The sequence below is a fragment of the Pogoniulus pusillus genome, chromosome 4 (genome assembly GCF_015220805.1).
Source record: "Pogoniulus pusillus isolate bPogPus1 chromosome 4, bPogPus1.pri, whole genome shotgun sequence".
Lineage (NCBI taxonomy): Eukaryota > Metazoa > Chordata > Aves > Piciformes > Lybiidae > Pogoniulus > Pogoniulus pusillus.
Genome location: NC_087267.1, coordinates 12,477,480 through 12,498,289, shown reverse-complemented (window position 1 = coordinate 12,498,289; position 20,810 = coordinate 12,477,480). Strand labels below are relative to the sequence as shown.

General features: G+C 40.1%; 1 protein-coding gene across 8 annotated transcripts in view; it reads left to right on the top strand.

Annotated features, from left to right (window-relative positions):
- Positions 1-929: 929 nt before the first annotated feature.
- ADAMTS20 (ADAM metallopeptidase with thrombospondin type 1 motif 20) overlaps positions 930-20,810 on the top strand; it is a 95,158-nt gene continuing 75,277 nt past the window's right edge. For 7 of the 8 annotated variants that reach the window (XM_064142204.1, XM_064142203.1, XM_064142209.1 and 4 more), the window contains exons 1-4: positions 930-1,359; positions 1,693-2,039; positions 15,621-15,780; positions 19,585-19,841. In XM_064142204.1, coding sequence (XP_063998274.1) covers positions 1,269-1,359; positions 1,693-2,039; positions 15,621-15,780; positions 19,585-19,841 — 855 coding nt within the window. In that variant the 5' untranslated portion in view covers positions 930-1,268. Of the gene's footprint in view, positions 1,360-1,692; positions 2,040-6,040; positions 6,136-15,620; positions 15,781-19,584; positions 19,842-20,810 lie in introns of those variants that run through there. The other variant, XM_064142210.1, reaches the window with a different exon arrangement.

Below are 20,810 nucleotides of genomic sequence, written 5' to 3'. Positions count from 1 at the left end.
CAAACCACCACACTTGGCCACTAGTGTAGCCATCGACAAATGCACTGAACACAGTACTCATGGAGATTATAAACAGCTCCGTTCAAATTCCCTGTTTGACAGGTGTTGTTGAAGCAGACAAGAAAAGATCGGGACAGAGTACTTAATAAAGAGGAGACAAAAGGAATACCTGGGGGGGGGAGAACCACCTACTTTTTCTGAAGAGGAACCATTGTAGTCACATAGTGATCGCCAGAGTACAACCTCCTGACAACTCGTTTTGGGTAAGATTGGTAATTTACACGCTCCACGCAAGGAGCGCAGGGTTCCCTGAGTGCTGCTTCATTTAATGAAGACTTTGCCCGGACAGAGCAATCTAAGCAGGGAACCCAGTGTTAAAACAAGTCCAGTCTGTCCACGACATCGTGTCAGACTTTACTTGAAGATCTCCTTCTTTCGAGGCTGTGTGTGGAAACGTCTTCCCTTTGGAGCTGACTTGCAGGGGAAAGCAGCTGGCAGGGTGCACATGGCTGCCACTGCGCTCGAAGGGTCACCTAGAATATTCTCAGCCATTGAGCTCGAAGGGACACCTGTAATATTCGCAGCCTTTGCCCTCGGCAGGGTGCATTCGGTGTTGCCAGGCTTCTCAAAAGTTTTTTGTTGTTGGTTTTGTTTTTTGTTGTTTTTTTTTTTTTGTTTAGTTTTTTAAGTGGTACTCCTCTTGGGCTTTAATGCCAGCTGAGACGTGGGCATAGAACCTGACAGACAGCGGGAGGGGGCGCCAAGGTCCCCCGCAGCGCCCGTGCCCACCCCGCGGATGCTGACGGCCTGCCCCGGGCAGGCGGTGCGAGGGGAGGAGGTAGGCGCGGACTACCCTCCACCATTGGGCAGCGCCTGCCCGGGGGCGGGCCGGGGCCCGGGGCCCGCTTTGATGTGCGGGTCCGGGGATGGCTACCCCCTGAAGGCAGACTGGCATCCTCTTGCTTCCCTGCCGGCGGCGGGGGCAGGGACAAGGGAGGCGGAGGAAAGGCCGAGAAGGGCCGCCTTCGCCCACCCCAGCGGCGGAGGGAGAGCTGGGGCAGCGGAGGCGAGGGGCTGGGAGGAGAGGGAGCGACACGGCTTGCCGCGGGACCGGGCGTGTGAGGGGAGCGCGGAGAAAGCAGCGGGACAGCGGAGAGGGGCGCGGGGAGCATGGTAGAGCCGCGCCGTGTGGGGGTGGCCCGGACGGCCGGCGGCTGCTGAAGCAGCGGCCCGGGCGCGCAGCGGGCACGCCCGCCGCTGTGCGAGCCATGCGGGTGGCGAGGTGGCTGGCGGGTCTGCTCTACCCACTCTCCCTGCTCGTCACCGAGTCGTGGGGAGTCCGCTTCCACCCGATACAAGGTAAACAAGAGACAACAAAGGCGGCGGCTGCCCGGGGATGGCAGCCCTGCGGCAAGCGCCGTGCCCTGCGGAGCGGTCACTGCTCTCCCGGGCGGAGAGGAGGGAGCATTCCCTCGCGGTGCGGGGGCAGCGGCGTGACAGTATCGGGGTTCTGCGTGATGGGTGCTGAACAGCAGCAGCGGAGTCTATCCGGGAGTGCCGGAGCCCCCCGTCCTTCGCCCGTCACTGCACCCCAGCTGGCACAGAGTGTGCTACGCCGGGAGCTGTCTGAGTGCGAGTGAGGATTGCTTCTGTGCTGTTGCATTAGACGGAGTCTCTTGTTTTCCGTTGCAGAGACCCTAGTCAAGCAGCTCTCCTCCTACGAAATCGTCACACCTGTCCGAGTGAACGAGTTTGGAGAAGTTTTCCCTCACACGCATCACTTCAGCAGGAGGAAAAGGAGTTTGGAGGCGCCACTGGAGCCCGCTGCTTTCCGGACGCATTACCAGCTCAGTGCATACGGGCAGGTCTTCCAGCTCAATTTGAGTGCTGATGCAGGCTTCGTTGCGGCTCAGTACACTGTGGTCCACGTAGGCGCCTCGCAGAAGCAGTCCTCCCCTGATTTGCGACACTGTTTCTACCGTGGGCATGTCAATGCACAGGAGACGCACATGGCTGTCTTCAGCGTCTGCGGAGGCTTGGTAAGCATGTTGGTTACTGCTGACTCCTGCCTCCATTCATATTCTTCTGTAGAGGGATGCCGTTGCTTGCAGATCTGAGCTGGAAATTCTTGGGCATCGATCCAAGTAGTTGGTCATGAAATGCCTTGGCATCGGCAGTTTGCAATCATGATGATACTTTTTTGGTGGGACACACAAATGCTGCTTTCAAAGGATCCGTTGCTTGCCTGTGATAGAATTGGTTGATATAACTCCTGATACCAAGAGCATTGCAGTGGAGGAAAACCATGCCACAGAAATACAGTAAGCTATTGTTTTGGTAAAATGATGCTGTTAGTTGGCCTCAGTTATGTTCATAGTGTTATAGATACTGTGTGTTTGAGGTACTCCAGATGATGATAGAACCAGTATTTCTTTTCCTCTGCTTTTACAATACTGAAGAAGTGTGTCATGCTAGTTGATGTGCTGCAGTGCTCTCCAATCATATTCCCACTAACTCGAGTGGGAGTAACTTTTTAAGAACTCAGTTGAGCAACAGATCAAAACTCCATTGATAGACATTCTTTATTTATCCCTTGATAGCATCCCTTATGTCATCCAAAATGATAATGAAGAAGTAGCATCGTGCAGATGTTATCAGCAGAATTGTACTGCGTTGCTATGTTTTATGGCTTTGTGTCTAAAAGCAAGACAGATACCTAGTGCTTAACCACATCACTTTTTTAATTCTGTGAAATGTTGAGAACAAGTATGTGTGATATGCAGACTAAAAATATGAAATAGCAAATGATTATGGTGGCTTTAAGATGAAGTTGTTCTGTGTTTTTTGCAGTTAGGAAAGTAAAGGTGCAAGACTTATTTTAGGGAACTGGTCCAGCTTCGTATTCTAATCTCTTTCTAACAGCCTTTAGAAAACTAGAATGGTACTGGCTGGATGCATGCAGGAGGGTGCAATGCATATTAAAAGAAAATGATATATGTAGTGGAAAAGAAGATCAGAAAGAATTGGTCCTTGAGGGAGACACCTCTGTCTTGTGCTTATTCTTGGATATTTGGTTATATGTCACCTTTCTTTGGGTTGAGATTTTTAGGCTTGGGCTACAAATAATTTGAAAACAGTAATTCTACATTCATCTAAGTTTTGCCAGTATATCTTGCTTTACAAACAGCTGGCAGTGGTTCTTGTCTGCATTATATAAAACCCAATACTAACTTCTACCAAAAGACAGTATCACAGTATCACAGTATCACCAAGGTTGGAAGAGACCTCACAGATCATCAAGTCCAACCCTTTACCACAGAGCTCAAGGCTAGACCATGGCACCAAGTGCCACATCCAACCCTGCCTTGAACAGCCCCAGGGACGGCGACTCCACCACCTCCCCGGGCAGCCCATTCCAGTGTCCAATGACTGGGGCATGTGCTCGAGACCTCTCACCAGCCTCGTCGCCCTTCTCTGGACACGCTCAAGCATCTCAGTGTCCTTCCTAAACTGGGTGGCCCAGAACTGAACACAGTACTCAAGGTGTGGTCTAAGCAGTGCAGAGTAGAGGGGCAGAATGACCTCCCTGCTCCTGCTGACCACACCATTCCTGATGCAAAATGCTGCACTGACTTGGAGCAGGGAAGAGGAGGAATCACAAGTATATGTGTTTTTTTTTCATGTTTATTAGATGCTTATATACCATGGCTTTGAGAGTAGTGTCACAGAATGGTAGGGGATGAAAGTGACCACTGGAGATCACCTAGTCCACTCTTCCCTGCTAACACAGATTCACCTAGATCAGGCTGCACATGAATGCATCTAGGTGGGTTTTGAAAATGTCTAGAAGAGATTCCTTAACCTCTCCAGATAGCCTGTTTCAGTGCTTCATCATCCTCAAAGTAAAGAAGTTTCAAGTGAAACCTGTGTTGTACTGCTTGTCCTATCACTGGACACCACTGAAAAGAGCCCAGCTCCATCCTCATGACCTCCGCTCTTTAGGTATTTATATGCATTTATAAAATCCCCTCTCATCAGACTTTTTTCCAGTCTAAAGAGTCCCTGGTCTCTCAGCCTGCCCTTGTGAGAGATATGCTCCAGTCTCATAATCATCTTTGTGGCTCTGGTGTCCTACTTTACAGAGTAACTACGAGACATTTTAAAACTATTGTCTCTTTTTGCAGTTTTTTATGTGTTTTAATTTTAGAGTCCCTGTGAACCATAATTTTCTGTTACTGAGGGGGACCACACGCACTGAAAATAATTTTAATGAAAAATATTCACCTACTACATTTGAAAATTGTTTTAACTACCTATTATTGATCAGTTCTCAAACTTCAGCATGAGACCCTTTTCTTCATAGTAATCTGAACGTCTTGCTTCTCTTGCCTGTCTATCCGTTGGTCTGCGTCACTTGTGCTTCTACTCAGAAGCCCTCGATCGCCTTTAAACTGAGACTTTTCTAGCTGAACCTTGTAGAACTTTTACTGTAGCTTCCAACTGGACTTCATGTGCTCAGTCACTGCTCAGCTGACAAGAGTGCCTAATCTGAGGCCTTGCTGTTCTAGATCTCTTGGGACCTTCTTTGCTCAGTTTACTTTCTGCCCCGGCAGATACAGCTTGTGGAGGATATGTAGTGTATCCAGTGTTAATGGTTGCTTTCCCCCTTCTAATGAAGCTGGTGAGGTTTTCAGGAAAGGAAGAAGAGCCTTTCATGGATGCTGGTGCACTTTGTATGGGAGAGGCCCAGGGAGTGGTTGTGTGGGGATGAAGAAGCAGTCATACCTAGCTGGTTGCTCTATCTGCACAGAGTATACTCAGCCTGACTCAGAGCCTTAAGACTAAAGTTCCTTTTCATCCTTGTGGATTCAGAGTAAAAGTTCAATTTTTCATGTGACTGCCAGGGTTCACTTTTTTGGAGTCAAGAGAAGAATGCCTGTGAAAGGAGGGAGCTACAGGCCAGGTGGGCTTTTTCTGTGAGCTCTTGTCCTCACTAAATGCATTTGGCACTCCCAGGAGAGACTAGACTCAAAAGTTAGAAAAAAAGATGTTTTCTCAAGGTTTTTAAAATTTCATAGCTTTGTGCATTTGACAAATGTACCTGCAAAAATAAGCCAGGTGGTTGCTGCTCTTTTATTGAGCAGTATTATCAACACATGCCATGGTTTAAGTGGGACAGCTGCCAAAGTAAGATACTATTTGTTGTGAGTGAGACAGTAGAAACTAGAATAGTGACTTGAGCCCTGTATTATGTTTAAGTAAAAGCCCATTTTTGTTTGGATCCATTTTCCTCAATACTGAGCTTGAGCTTGCTGTATGGAAATGGAAATGAAAGTGATTGCATTGAACCAGTAAGTATAATTTTATCTTAAAGTTTTGTGTTGAAGGCAGTTGCTGTAGACCAATGCTGTGAAAGCCAGGGAGGAGAAAAACACTTGGACGTAGATGAAAAGGTACACAAAACTTAACAGTGGAATTTTAAAAATTGCTCTGAAGATGTGCCTGAGTGGTCTGAAGTTAAACCAGGTACTTGGATCTGTCCCCAAGCTCTGCACCACCTTCATTCACAGCTTCAATCCTACTTATGTTTTTTAATTTCTTGCATTCCCTAGTTGAAAGTGTTCTCCCCCTCAAGCTCTGCTTTCCCTTTTCACCCTCATTTAAGGGTGAAAGTCTGAGTGTGTCAAGAGCATGTATGGCCTAGAGTACCCATGGAGCATTACTTAATGGCTCCTGACACCCTGTGTGCAGCTTTGTTGTGTTATGTTTAAGAGCATGCCCTGAGTTCAGGGATGCAAATGGCAAAGTGAGGTTAGAAGGTCAGCAGGGAGTCTGTAGTAATTGCAAGGAAGGAGTGTGTAATTAGGGAAGTTTGGGATGCCGTCAAAGGCAGAAGGTCATTTGGAGTGATGGCCTGGATTGCTAGTTGAACATCTGATCACATACAGGCATATTGCTTTCATCTTCAGAGTAATTTTTAAAATTTCATGCTTTATTTCACTTTGTTTTCCTAAGTTCTGTATCTTTTTTACTGCATTAGTCACTTGCATGGGAAACAAGATCTGCTGAGGATGTTCCTGGATGCATGTAGACTAAAGGGACCTCTCAAATATTATCGAAACTGCAAAATCAAAGGTAAAAATACAATAAGAAAAAAAACTTTGAAGAACATAAGGCTTACAAGTTGTTTTGTTTTGTGTTTTTCTGGCATTTGCTTGTATTTGTCAAAAAAGTATCTTAAAATGTGGGAGCTATTACCATTTATAACTAGAGTGGTCTTTAAATTCCTAGCAGGCTCTTGTCTGAAAAAAAAGGAGCTTTATTTTTATTAATCCTGAATGAATGCTGTAAAAACACTTTGTTTTGTCCATTGAGAAGTTTGGTAATCTTTCTTGGAGGTCAGGAATGTGTTGACTGACACTGAGGATAGTTACAATCAGTTTTTGTGAGCTGGAAGAATGCCTCAGTGCCAAAGGTGTTTTATGTGGCTCTTGAGAGAGGAAAAGGTAAGAAAGAAGGAAGCACATCTTTTTTTGGATGTATGGCCCGATGTATAGAGCAACTTCACATGCTCTATACATACTGACGGGCAAAAGCTAGGAACAGCAAAGTACATGTGAATTTCTTCTTACATGGATTTGCTAGCTGTCAGATTTCTGCAATCAGAAGGGCAGGACTGCTTTGTTCTAATGTAGCTTCTGGAGTGTGACGAGGTCTGCGTGACAAATCCCTTCCTCAAGAGCTCCAGGAAGCCACTTGGTCACACTCCTTTACTGCACATTAAGTTTACTTTTGTCTGGAGAGTGACAGGAATATGAACCTAAGTGTGAATCTTCAGAAGTTCCTCCATACAAGGGGTTATGTTTCTGTTTTTTTTATTACTGTGGTTCAGCAGATCACCTTTCCAAGAGATTTTTGAGAACAATTCTGCGCTACTATGGATGAGTGTAGTGATTGCTCTTGAGGAAAAGTAGGAAGTCTTGGAATGTATCTGAATGAAATGTAACTTTTAACTGTTTGCTGTAAAACAAAAAATGCCAACAAACCTGCTGGAAGCTAGTGCTGGCATTGTCAGCATCTAGTTTCTTCTGGAGATCCAGTGCAAGTAACAAACTATGGATACTTGCTCACCAGTTTTGTATTGCTTCCTTAATAACACTAATAACTTCAATGAGGTAAAGTACACTGGTTTTCCAGGGAAAGGTTCAAAACTTGTAACTGGAAGCTATGCTTACTTTGACATAATTTAATGCTTTAACTTGTGGGCTGTCACTTCAGAAAAGTTGCCTTCTAAATTTCAAAGGAAGATTAGTTCTCAGCATTCAGGTCACATTTAATAATCCTGTGGATGTATACTAATTTTTATTTTAATATAGAGATTCCATTATAAGCTAGTAACAAATTGTACTGAAATGTCAGCTAAAGAAACTATCAATTCTTGTTGGGTCTTACGAGAGTCTTATTGCTTCTGTGACTGCCTGACACAATGACTTTCATTTAATAGATTTGGTTTCACTTGTCACACAGGTATAGAAAGTGAGACTTCAGTCCTGAATCTCTGCAATGCAACAGTAAAAAAATTCAGTGTTTCCATTACCAATCTGTGCGCTTGTTCTATCTAATTGCCAGCACAAGTACAAGGATTTACTGCATATAATAGATAAAAATTTCTTTCTTTTTGGCTGTTTTCATGGCTGAAGAGAATAAGCAAAGGTCTGGAAGCAGACTGAACTCTGCCTTCCCTACATTGAAAGGGTCTAGATAAAGGGTTTTGTACTTGATGGCTGTGTTCAAATTTTTCCTTTGATTTTTCTTACTGTTTCATTCTTCTGATTTTTTTTCTTTTAATTCCCTCCCCCCCTTTTCTTAATTAATTTCAGTCACAATTTCTACCTCATTTGCTTTTGTTTGTTTTCTTAGTGGTTTTTCCTTAATATTTAGTCTCATAGTCAGGACCAGTTTTTAAAGAATCCTACTTCTGTGACACTTGATCTAGCATTTTTCAGCAGGAGTCTGGTTTAATGACTATTGTTATCTGAAGTCTTTCCGATCTTGCTCTGCTAGTCACAGAGCAAAGGCACGTGTATTTTGCTACTGCTCTCTTCTCATTTTAGCTTTGGTTTCCTACATATAAATTCTGGATGTCTTTTTTATATACACCTGAGAGTGGACTGTAACACTTGAATTTAATTGAATGTGGTCCTGTATTCCAGAGTCAGTTTCTGCCTGCCTTGGCAAACTCACTGTTCACCGAATTTTTGTTTTAAAATGGTAAGACATCTTAGGTCTTGGCCACATCCTGTCTGGTAGCCTTCTTCCCTGGCATCTGCTCCAGCACATTCTTCTTGCCAGAGAATTTGTTCTGATGGCTGCAGCGTGTTCGTAACTGCTGCGTTTATAGGATAGCCACAGTCTTTCTCATCACTTTGGGTTTGTGACACAGGTGAGTTTGCTGGAAAGCCACAAGAGGTTGGATTTATTTTTAGGGTACCTTATAAATATCTATATAAAATTTTAAAAAATGGGAGAACTTTATAAAAGCATAGCCTGTGTACATCCTTTAAGTTTAACAAAGGTACTGTGCGTGAACACGAATGCTAAGAGTGTCAGGAGAGAGGATACAACATTTTAGCCTTTGCTGTCATTAGGTAAGCTAAATTACTGCAGTTGTGTTGAACACAGCTTTCTTTTTATGTCTTAAATGCTGTCATCCCCAGGTGACAGCCAACAGCCATCCTGGATCTCAGGAAACTTTGTGTTCTTGGGGAATAGTTAGGCTTCCCACATGAGGTGTAGTATCTACAGTAGTATCAGTTGTCATTCTGTTTCAGGTGTACTCTTGTTTAGAAGATGACATTGTTATGGTAGCTGTCAGACACTGAGAGCAGGTCATACCTTCTGGGTATACACACATTGATGAAAGTACTCAAGGTAACTTACTGTGTGGTTAACTAAAACAGGTGAAAATGTATACATACCTTGCGTGTAATTGAGTGATAGCTGGCTGATGGTGCATTTGAGCTTAAAAGGATTGTATGGAGCTGTTCATCTCCCAGTGTGAAAGATAGTTCTGCATGGCCTTAAAACATCAAAGCTGAGAAGCTATCTTTAAATATTAAAGAGATAAATTGCAAATATAAATTTGCTTGACATTTACTGAGACAGACAATGTTGTATGGTAGAGTTTCCTCTAAGATTAAGCTATGAATCACCTGAGTCTGTGTTTATGGAAGTATTTAGCTCGAGGATAGTTTATTTATGTGTTAAAAATAACCCACCAAAGAAATAACATCACCTCCTCAAGCAAACAGAAAACCCACCTTTATATATAAAGCACATTTTGTTTCAACACTTCCAACAGGTATTGAGGAAGAGCTGCTTTTCCATTATGAAATCTGCATGTGCATATGTATGAAAAAAAGCTGTTATTTATAATTTTTGACTTGTCTAGCTTGCTTACTGCAAATTGTATATAAAGGTACACTGTATTCTGTCTACTCTAATGAATCTTGTTAATTGCACGAACCCTGTTCTTTCCAGACGACCTTGAGAGTGTGATTTTAGCATTCCTTCAAGGTCTCTGCTATTTAGCCAGTTATTACAAATTATATCTAGAAATCCTGGAATCCATTATTACCAGATTTTAGCCAGAATTTCTTGGTACCATAGCCTTAGAAAGTGATGGTCAGGCTACCTGGTGCTAGGTTTTATGCTTCCTTCAATATTTTTTCCCCTGTACATTGTGCAAAAGAAAAGTAAATACCTTTTCTTTTTTTCTTGTGTGCATGAGTAAAAGTGACTTGTCAGTAAGGACACTAGATACACTGTCAGGGTTGTCAGTTGTGATCTAAGCATACGAATAGGTAGGATGCTTTCAGGAGTTTACATGGAATTGAATTCCCATCTGGAATTATGTAGTTTTGTCTAAGCAGTGATTAAGTGCCTTTCCACACCAGGAAACTTCAGAGCGTAGGTGAATGCCTCATCAGTTCTGCTCAAGATATGGTGAAGTGTGCCAGTGGTGTGATTACTACCTGCTCATGAAATCTTGACATCACAATTTGTAAGGACATGCAGTTAGATAATAACTAAACTTATAACGAAAGACTTCTTTCTTACCAACTCTTAGCATTTTATTCTGTTTCTCTCCAAGAACTTCAAATATAATGTTGCTTTCAATCACTTCTAAAAAGATGTTCTACCAGAAAGTGGTTATGGATGCATAAGCATTCATAAATGCTAGGCACTTATTCCCTGCTACTTAGCTGGTGTATTATTTATTTATTGGCATTTTATTATTTCTATTAGCTCTAGTTTAAATTAGCACATTAATTTGCAGCAGCTACCTCTTGTTTCTTGATGAATTATCTTCTAGTAGAATGTTTTTTTTCAGATGTTGGCAGTGTACTATGATAACCTTTAGTTCTCTCTTCAGTGAACTCTGAAGTCTTTCATTAGAAAACACTGAAACAGGGAGCAGGAAGGAAATGGTGAAGAACTTCTCTCATGATTCAGAAGAGCTTTGAATTAATACAGGAGGGTAGGAGCAGAGGAGGGAACAAAATAATGTAAAAGGAGCGCATTGTATAATTTAATTTGACCACAAAACTGCTCTTTCTCTAAACTACTTGCCAGTTTTTGAGTTTAAGAAGTCATACCATAACAACATGAAAAATACTTGAGCACAGAAGTGGAGTTTACCTGTGAGAGAGTCAGCCAGTTTAGTCATGTTTTCCAGAGCTTCAGTTCTTTAGCATTTTTATGAAACCTTTTCCAGTTTTGCTGTTGGACATATTAACTCCGTATTTCTGAAACCTGCTCTGTATCCTTTATATTTTCCATGTGTTCTACAGAGTTGCCACTATTACACAAGGATCCAGTTTGTATATGGGCATGGTACATTCTTTAACCATAACTTGTCCAGTATTTATTTCTGCTGCTTGTGGAATAGAGCAAATACACTGATTAAGACTATTCAGTTTTAAGCCACTAAGACATACTATATATAGTGAGTAGCTGTGCTGGTTCACTGAACCTCGATTTAATATAAAGTGTTTAACTCATCCAGAGTATTCTAAATCCAAGAAATAAATTTTCCTTCTCATGTGGGTTTTCTCATAAATTTCCTCAATTCTGTGCATATGCATAGTCTTGGGTAGCACTTCCTCTTTGGACTACTTATTTATGATGTGCAAGAGACTGTTTTCAATTTTATACTCCATTTATGCTGAAGAGATATTTTAAAATGTACTTTTACCTCTCTATCTGAGAACAGAAATGGAATGTTTCAGGCAGATTTCTTGCTGTAGACATCTGTAGATGGTAAATAAATCCAGTTAATTTCTAATTTAATTTCCTGCAAATGCTTGAGCTCCTGCTCCAGCAACCTGCCTCTGTACATCTAAATGAATTTGCTTTATTTGGTTCTACCAAAAGTATTTTTCATTTGGAACTTGCAGCCTTTTTCGTTGTGTGCTTAACTCACAGTAATAGCTTCATTTGTATCAGCAAGGCCTATCACCAGATTAAGTATCACTTGAGTGAGTGAAGGACTGTAAAACTGTAGCTGGTGTTTAAGTTTTTCTATGTCTGTATGTTAAGAGAATGAGGAGATAAGATGGATTTTGACTAGCTACACATGGTTACATTTTCATAGAGAACTTAGAGGATTGGAATTGCTGGCTTCATGCTCAATGTCTGGGTTTTTAATGATGATTATCCTATATCTTGAGCACTGTATGCATCTCATATTTCATTCTTTCTCACATACAATATGAGTTCTTGGCTTGGATAGGGGATGTGTTAAATTACCATGGACTACTAGTGAGAGGTTTTCCTAATTATTCAATAGTAGTAATTATTTGTCTATCTACAAATTGGTGAAGAGGAGAGAGAATTAATTGATTAAAATGAAAATCGGTTGCTTTATAGATTTTTTTGATCAGCAATTTTTTTACACCTAGTTGGACACTTGATAGAGTGCATGAATCAGTGTGCCAGAGAGTGAGCATTTAAGAGGAAGCTTGGCTCCATTCATCTAATATAGTTAGCCCAATATATGGAAAGGTGAAATCTGAAATCTTAAGGACATTATTGTGCTTTCTTCTATTAATAATTTGATTTTAAAAAAATAGTTAAGAATAATTCTGAGATCAGCTGGCTGAATATGAGCCAGCAGTATGCCCAGACTGCCAAGAGGGCCAACAGCATCCTGGCCAGCAGAATTAGGGAAGAGATCATACCCCTGTGCATGGCACTGCTGAGGCCACATCTCAAATACTGTGTTCAATTTTGGGTCCCTCACTACATAAAAGACATTGGTCTCTACAACTACCTGAAAGTAGCTTGTAGTGAGGTGGAAGTTGGTCTCTTTTCCCCACTGTGAATTGACAGGACAGTAGGAAATGGCCTAAAGTTGCACCAGGTTTGGTTTAGACATCAGGAAAAAAATTCTCTAGTGAAAGGGTTGTCTAATACTGGAACAGGCTGCCCAGTGAAGTGGTTGAATCCCTATCGCTGGAGGTGTAAATGTAGTCTTAATAACATGCTTTAATGGTGGACTTGGCAGTGTTAGGTTGATGGTTTGGCTCAATGATCTCAAAGATCTTATCCAAACTAAATGATTCTGTGATTCTGTAATAATACAGGATTCTTTCATCTCTCAGCCCTACCTTTTTAGGCTGTAACCTTATGGTGTGTTCTGTATTTTCTTGGGTATAATGAAGGAGATTTCCTTCTCTTTATAGGCAATTTCTTTTAATAATTTTCTGTGAAGATGAGCACAGCTACTGCTACTTTTGAATATCTTTTAGAAGATGAAGAATTGCCTGGTCATTATTTCCTTTCCTAGATGATTTCAGTGTGTCTTTTTAGCACAGGATTGTAGGTTTCAGTGAAGATAAATGCATGAGTTCTGATAAAGATACTTAGACTATAGGGTAACAAAAGTCGAGCTACGGATGTTGCCAGGCATTTTATATTGTGTATTCATTCTTAGGCTCAGCTTAAATGTGCAGGCTTTAGAGCACCATTTTGAGTTGCTTAGTGCAACAGTTTTACAGTAAGCTCTTGTTGATATGAAGTTTTTTTTTGCCAGGAAAAGTGGCTTACTGTTCCAGGTGACCCTTACTGTTTCAGTTGAAAATATAGCTTTCATTGCTAGGAGGCTTAGACTTTTAACTCCACAGAGGAGTTGGTACACAATGTGTGTGATTTCCAAAGCTAGTGCTTAAAACATGAGTGCATACCTTGAGGAGGGGCAGGGATGGTTAGAAGTGCCTCTTTTGGAATATGAGCAATCCCAGATTGATTTAGTGATAGTTTATGTTGACTCTTCCCAATCCACTGGGTAAAGAGAATGCATGCATAAATATGGTTTCGAATTCCTAGACAGGATTTTTCCTCTGGTAGCACTTGGTTGTCTGATTATGGTCTAAGTAGAACTTTTTAAGTGAACATTCTCACTCAAAAACATGTTTTAATGATTTAAAAAAACCCAACCCCCAAACAATTACTATAAAATGGTGGAAAAATATCTCCTTATTCTTTCAGCACATAATCTCCAGTGGAACTCTGTTATTCTGGAAGATTAATTTAATTTAAAATATAGAACAAACTCTTTCCTTATTAGTTCTGTGCTATTATTCTCATAAATTGGTATGTTTATTGTAGCTGAAATGATTTCTTTATAAAATCTGAAAGCCTGCTAATCGAAATGCCATTGGAGAAACAAATCCAGAATACCTGCTCTAGCTGGAAGGAGTAGAAGGGGGAAGTAAAGTGTACGTGTGGAATAAGGCAGTAACAATACAAATTTTGCTTAAATCTAAACTTTTTTAAACATCTCCTCTTCCAGTAGTGTTTATAGTATGTCAGGAGAACAGAGTTAATTAGCATGTTAGTATTCAGAAATAGCACGGGGTGAAACGTAATTGGGACTTCAGCAATTTATGTTATAAATTCAACGTGAATCTTAGGGACAAAGCGTCAGAAACTGATGGTGAATGACAGGCTCTTCTTGTCTGTCCCTGCCACTTTGCCCAGAAGGTTGTACCTACTCAGGACTGACAAGTTGTGGCCTACTTGTTTTCGTGAGGCCCTTTCCAGGGAGGCACATAGCTTTCTCAGTCAGATCAATCTGCTGTCCTCCACAGATCACATGCCTTAAAAACACTGTCGGTGAGGATGGATGCTGCTCTGAACATACATAGGGTCCAGCAGGAAGACTGCCTGCAAAGCATTTAATTGAAACTAAGGAGGAAAAAGTGTTTCTGTGAGTTAAACAGTTATGAAAGGAAAATACTGCTTAACTGGGTCTTTTTTTCATCCTGCAAAAAAAGGTGATGCAGAGGATTCAACTGTAGTGGGTTTATAATACATAGGCTGTGTATCGGGCAAGGTGAGATAGTTGCTGTATGCCTGAAGACTCATAGACTTTTTTAAACGTAGAAAAATGGTAGTTATTAGAAGGATCCCAAATTCAAGAGAGTATAATTCCAGTATAATATCCTGGACACTAAGTTAGTCTGCAGTAGGTTTTGAAAGCCTGTTTGTCGGTTGCTTGGAGAAAAGCTGTTCTCACGTATCTGGTCCTGCCACTCTGTCTATAACTCTGATTGTTAGGGTTGTTACGAACATTTAACCCACATTATGTAGGTTATCACTGTTCTCTTCTTGGTCGACATACCTCATTAGTATAGCAAAACTACTAGCAGGATGCAGGGCAGCTGTTCACCCCAAGTGTTTAAGTGGCTGAAGTGAGGAAGTTGCCAAAAATTCTGACAGTAATTTGATAAAATGCTGACATTTTTTTCCCCCCTCCTTGTAGTCTCTTGAAACAATGTACTAATGGCATATGAAATGATGGGTTTGGTGCAGTGAGAGAAGAGATTCTGTTTAGGATTTCACAATTGAATGAGTTATGGGATGGAGTGGGTATGGGAAAGGAGCTTAATTTTTCTTTTACTTTTCATATATGCCAGTGCTTTTCATAATAATCAAATTCATTTGGTTCCCATTATGCAGTTACCCACGAGTGTCTGCTGTAGATAGGGACAGTTGGGGAAACAGAGAATAAAGTGCATTAACAAAACTGTCAACTTTGAATTTCTGTAACTTGTGGCAGGTCTTAAAAAAGTATCAGGTTAACACTGTTTCTGATCTATGGGAAAAATGCAATTTTAGAAGAAAAATATATGAATGATATGAAGGACAGAAGGCAGCAAATCTGTCTAGAATTTGGACAGCGCTCGTATCTTGAATTTCTTGCCGGCCTCTGCTTCCCTTTGCACCATTCTGAGCTGGTCTTGCTTGGTTATACCTACATAAATATATCTAGTCCTTACTTTTGTGGTCTCCTCTGTTTCATTAATTTTGTACAGTAATTACCTGTTATATTGTTAATATGCAAGGAAGTCTGTTATGAGTTACTATGATGGGACAAGGTTCTGAAAACAAATTTTCTTTGCCTTACCTTCAAGCTTCCACTGAAATTTTCCTGTCTCACATGCAAATTTGCTTCCATTCATTTTAAAATATCATAATAAACTGTGTATTATTTCAGTGAAAACTGTGTCAGTATTTTTAGTGGAAAATAAACCAGTTGCTTCTCTTACTTTCAGATGGGCACCTTTAAAGCACATGATGGTGAATATTTTTTAGAACCTCTGATGAAAGCGGATGGAAGTGAACATGAAGATCAGCATAACAAACCACATCTTATATACAGGCATGAAGAACTTAAAAAGTATCAGAAATCCCATAAACATTGTGAAGTTTCAGGTATAGTCATAATTTAAACTTCAATGTGACTTTTTTAACACTTGACATTTGAAAAAGGCAAGATTTAGTTTTTGTAAACAATGTAGGTCTGGCAGACGTTTCTTTTTCTGCCTGTGGTTAATTCAAAGTTAGGACAAAAAGTGCACACATTAAAACCAAAAGACCCCACAACTAATCAAAACCAACAACAACAAAACACCCACCAAAACTCACTCCCAAAAAGCCACAATACAAACAAAAAAAAAAATCAAACATGATATTGCAAGATTTCTGTGGATTTTGTGGCTTTTCTGTCACACTTGTATTTTTTCCGTATCTAAACATTTAAAAGAGTAAATCCACAGGAATTCATAATATTTAGCTTTACTTTTTGTTTCTTTTCTGTAATACACAAGCATACTATTAGCATATGTGACAAGTGAATGGTTACACTTCCATAACTTCACCTATAGAAACTGATCACTAAGAAATCACTGTATAAATTGATCACTAAGAAAAGTAACTTAAGAGGGAATGTACATGATGAAAGTGACTGTGAAAGACAAAAAGGCTTTAATGATGCAGCGAGTAGAAAGCACTGTCTTTAAAACTAATGTTTTTTAATGGGACAGAAAACTTTCATAGTCATGCATACATCTTCATAGTTGAAAGTTAAGGTGCAAGAAAGGCACCTGCAGCTGCCATCAATGTACAGAAAATAGACAAGAGTGAGATTAGAAGAGATTGGTTTGAAATTGCAGGTGTCCACAGACTCATTCTAAATGCAGAGATGCCATCTGCTCTGGGATATAATAATAGAGAAGCCTTTGAAGAACCTGAGCAATGCACTTCTTAACCTTCACTACTACACCAGTGCCATTTAAAAATCATTTTTATTGTGTTGGAAGCATTTATATATTAAGTCTAGTGATGTAAATACTTCCCTCTTGCTTTTTGTAGAAATATGACCATCATTTATTTGCTTCCAAACTAACCACAAATGGATAGAGATGCACAATAGGAGAAAGTAGCTTATTTGATTCAGTCTGGCATTTAGAAACTTCTCATCTAATTCAAATTCTATGCCTTTCGTAAAACTGAAATCTGCATTTATGCATTTTAAATGTACTTACACTGCAGGAATGTTTAAACAAGGATGAGTTCATAAATATGACTGGTGTAGCTTGGATGTCTAGCGTTCTTAGTTTTGGAAAGTTCTTAGAGCATATTTTATGCTCAGAAACAGTATGTTGAGAAATTTGCTTTTCTGCAAATACTAAGACCAGAAAGATGCCAATACGATCATTTTGCATTCAGCAAATTCTAGTGAAAGGTATTTCTTTTCTTTAGCTCTCTTTTAAGAAGCTTACACTATCTATTAATTGATTATATTGCAGAGCAAGGACTTAGTACTTTGAAAATCAAGCAAGTGTTACTGTTCTTGATTCTCTTTTTTAATGATGAAATATGTACTAAACCAAAGTTAACAGTCTTTCAGTTTGTGTGGTTAGTTCTATCTCTGTGTTGTGTGTGAGGATTCTATTAATAAAAGCAACCTAGTGTGAGAAAATGGCTCCAGGCATTGAGAATATGGGATTACTGTAATTTTGGGGGGAGGGAAGTTGCAGAAATGTTAATGGAGAAAAGCCTTGTGTTTCTGTCCTTCTAAAGAAGAAGTTTGTCTCCTTTAATGCTAGTCTTGTCTGGTTATTTGCATCTTCCTGAAAAGGAACAGAATATATCCAGCAATACTTGTGAGAGATTATTTTTGAGTAAGTGAACCTTCACAGAGAAAATGGAGAGGAATAGCATTCAGCACACCTTTTTCTTTTGAAACTGGACCATGATAATGACTTCTAAAATTGTCTTAATCTCGTCCCTACTTTGTACTAGTTTCTTCTAAACTCGTGAAAAATAAATTAGAAACCCTGGTGCAAACTGTACTCAAGTCAGACCAAGACATGTGCTGCCTTTCCTCTTTCCATAAGTCCTGTTTCTCTAATACAGGGAAGCTCATCTGAGTTTATCAGTATATTTTTGATAAATAAGATACCTATTACTCACCCTCCTGTTGATTTCTGGTGTTTCTAAGCAAAATTTATTTGATTTGTTCTGATTCATCCTGGCTGGTCCATAAATTGAGGCTCTCTGTAAGCTCCCACTATAAATAGAGATGCTGCTTTCCTTTTTGTCAGTACTTTGAAATCTCAGACATGTCTGATGGTCTGGTAGAGGTAATGTACATATGAGGCTGCTTCAGCCAGTTCTCTTCAGTGTATTAGACTTGTGCAGTCTGAACACGTTCAATATATGTAGGTACACACAAACAAGTCCCTTTTCAAAGACAGTCCTCAAATTCTCCCCTTATTTTTGTTAGTGCAAATTGTTTCATTATTACAGCTATGTGCTGTGACTCTGCAAACTTTAAGTTGCTTGCTGCTGTCCTGTTACTGTTGTTTTCTGGCTGTATTGTGCCAGGACAGAATATTGCCCTGGTGAAAGTAGCTTACAGTTTACAGATGAGTGTTCTTCCCTTGAAACCCAGAATATGTAGATTTAAATCCTCTCGAGAGTGGTAGAGTAGGGATCTCTGAATTTTTGAGTCAGTGCTGTAGTAGCTAAGTCATTACAATAAAAGGATTAGGAGGCATATCCTTTGGCAGCTACTTTTTATGGGGAAATGCAGCTTCCAGAGAGACAGTAGAGGTTTGTTCTGAGGGAGCTAAAGGCTCTAGTTAGGTGCTTAAGTTATCAGAGTCACAAGAATTCAAATATGTATTTTTGTGAGGGGTAAGGTGGCTTCCAGCTCAGTGGATGGATATTATGTATGAAGCATGAGAAGCCTCTGATAGCTGAACTGTACAACATAATTGAAAATATTACAGTAGTTAGTTTGGAGGTATCTGAGCAGGTTCTATGTTTCCATTATAACGTGATTCTACACAGTGAATACTAAAGCAGTCAAGGAAGTCACTGAAGGTTTTTGGTGCATTCTTGCTTATGGGTAAAACTCCTTATTTATATAAATAAAATGTTATATAAATTAAAAAGTCAATAGGGACTTGAATTCAGGACTTGGGCCTAGTCTTTGTTGTGGTTTATTTCATTTGGGTCTGTTGGTGTCAAAGGTTTGTGCATAAACATGTGTTTTGTTCAATTGACTTGATGCATTTGTTGCACTGCTTAGGCTGTAGTGTTTACCTCGTTCCAGCCTGCCTGTGTGGGTTATACTGCATTCTGGGAACTGTATAACACTGCTGTCTTTTAAATAATTACAAATAAATAACACATATATGATAGAGATACACGATAATATCACAGTATCACAGTATCACCAAGGTTGGAAGAGACCTCATAGATCATCGAGTCCAACCCTTTACCACAGAGCTCAAGGCTAGACCATGGCACCAAGTGCCACGTCCAATCCTGCCTTGAACAGCCCCAGGGACGGCGACTCCACCACCTCCCCGGGCAGCCCATTCCAGTGTCCAATGAGTCTCTCAGTGAAGAACTTTCTCCTCACCTCAAGCCTAAATTTCCCCTGTGTCCTCTCATTCTGGTGCTGGCCACCTGAGAGAAGAGAGCAACCTCCTCCTGGCTACAACCTCACCTCAAATAGTTGTACCTGATATACAAGATACCTCATTTGATCTTCCTATGGCAACCTTCCATGTTTAATTGTTTTTTTATTTCTTTCACTGGGTCTCTTAAAAGTAATATCATAAATATAAAGGCAAATAAGATCATAAATATAAGGGCAGCCTTTTGCCCCTTTCTCTTTTATTTAGAAACTGCATTCATCAGTGTATCTCTTCTACTTTACAGAAAAGGAGTTGAGGAGCACTTCACTGCATACAACCCTCAGCAGTTTAAATCAAGAAACCAACATTTTACAGAAGTCTCTCAGCTTACAGTATGCTTTGAATAACCTCTCCCTAGAGGATGGTAGCTATCCACGTTCCAGGAAAAGACGTTTTCTTTCTTATCCAAGATATGTAGAAGTGATGGTTACAGCTGACACCAAAATGGTTCGGCACCATGGACAGAATTTACAGCACTACATACTAACACTGATGTCAATAGTAAGTAAGCTTAAACATTATATTGATTTCAGTTCAGCTCTGTTTTCTGTTACGCAGCTTCCCTGTCTTCTGGTTTAGCTGAGTTCCGTATTACCAGAAAGAGATTCCATAAACATAAACCAAAAAGTAAGGCCAAAATTTCAGATTGTGGATCTTTTCAGCTAATGCAGTAAGGTACACAAGTGAAATGCTGTGACCTATTTCCTGATTTGCTATTGCATTCTTAAGAATTCCTAAGCTTCAGTGAGTTAAATGTATGGATGAATTTGTTAAAAGGCATTGTAAAAAATGCTTGCTTAAAGTAATCCTGGATTTTTCAAGTAATTTCAAATTAATGGGGGTCAGGCTTTGAGTTGGCATCATTTAGTTGAGCTTTTTCTGTGACGAATTCTTTATTGAACTAGAAGAATTTATTGAACTAGAAGAATTCTTTATTGAAGTAGCTTCATAAAATCTAAAGGTTTACCATGACAATTTTTAGGAAAAAACAGGGTAAAATACTCTGTATAGTAATTCTAGATGGATTTCTGTCCTTTCATCTATTCAAAAAGCTTAATTTATATGAAACTGCATCTAACTTTGGGCTTGCACATGAGCACACCTACATATAGGTGGAGTTACCTGCCTTAAATAATAGCTGTTCACTTGAACATTTATAAACATCTATTTTTGGAGTAATGGAATAGCTCTCTAGTTTCCACTAGGATTGATTAATTTGCCTCATAAAAATGTCCAGTAACATTTAGGATGCCATAGGACGTTTGACTTGGCCTCATCTGCTGCTTCACAAAAGTGTTTTCAGTTGGTAGATCACAGAATCATAGAATCAACCAGGTTGTGTCATCTCTGAAGGTGTCTAAAGATCTATAGGTATGCATATGTGCAATGGATAACCTTTAGCATCTGAAGTGACACCAGATAACATGCAGCTTGACAGCTGAACCAAGTTCTGCTCACCCTATGTTTCAA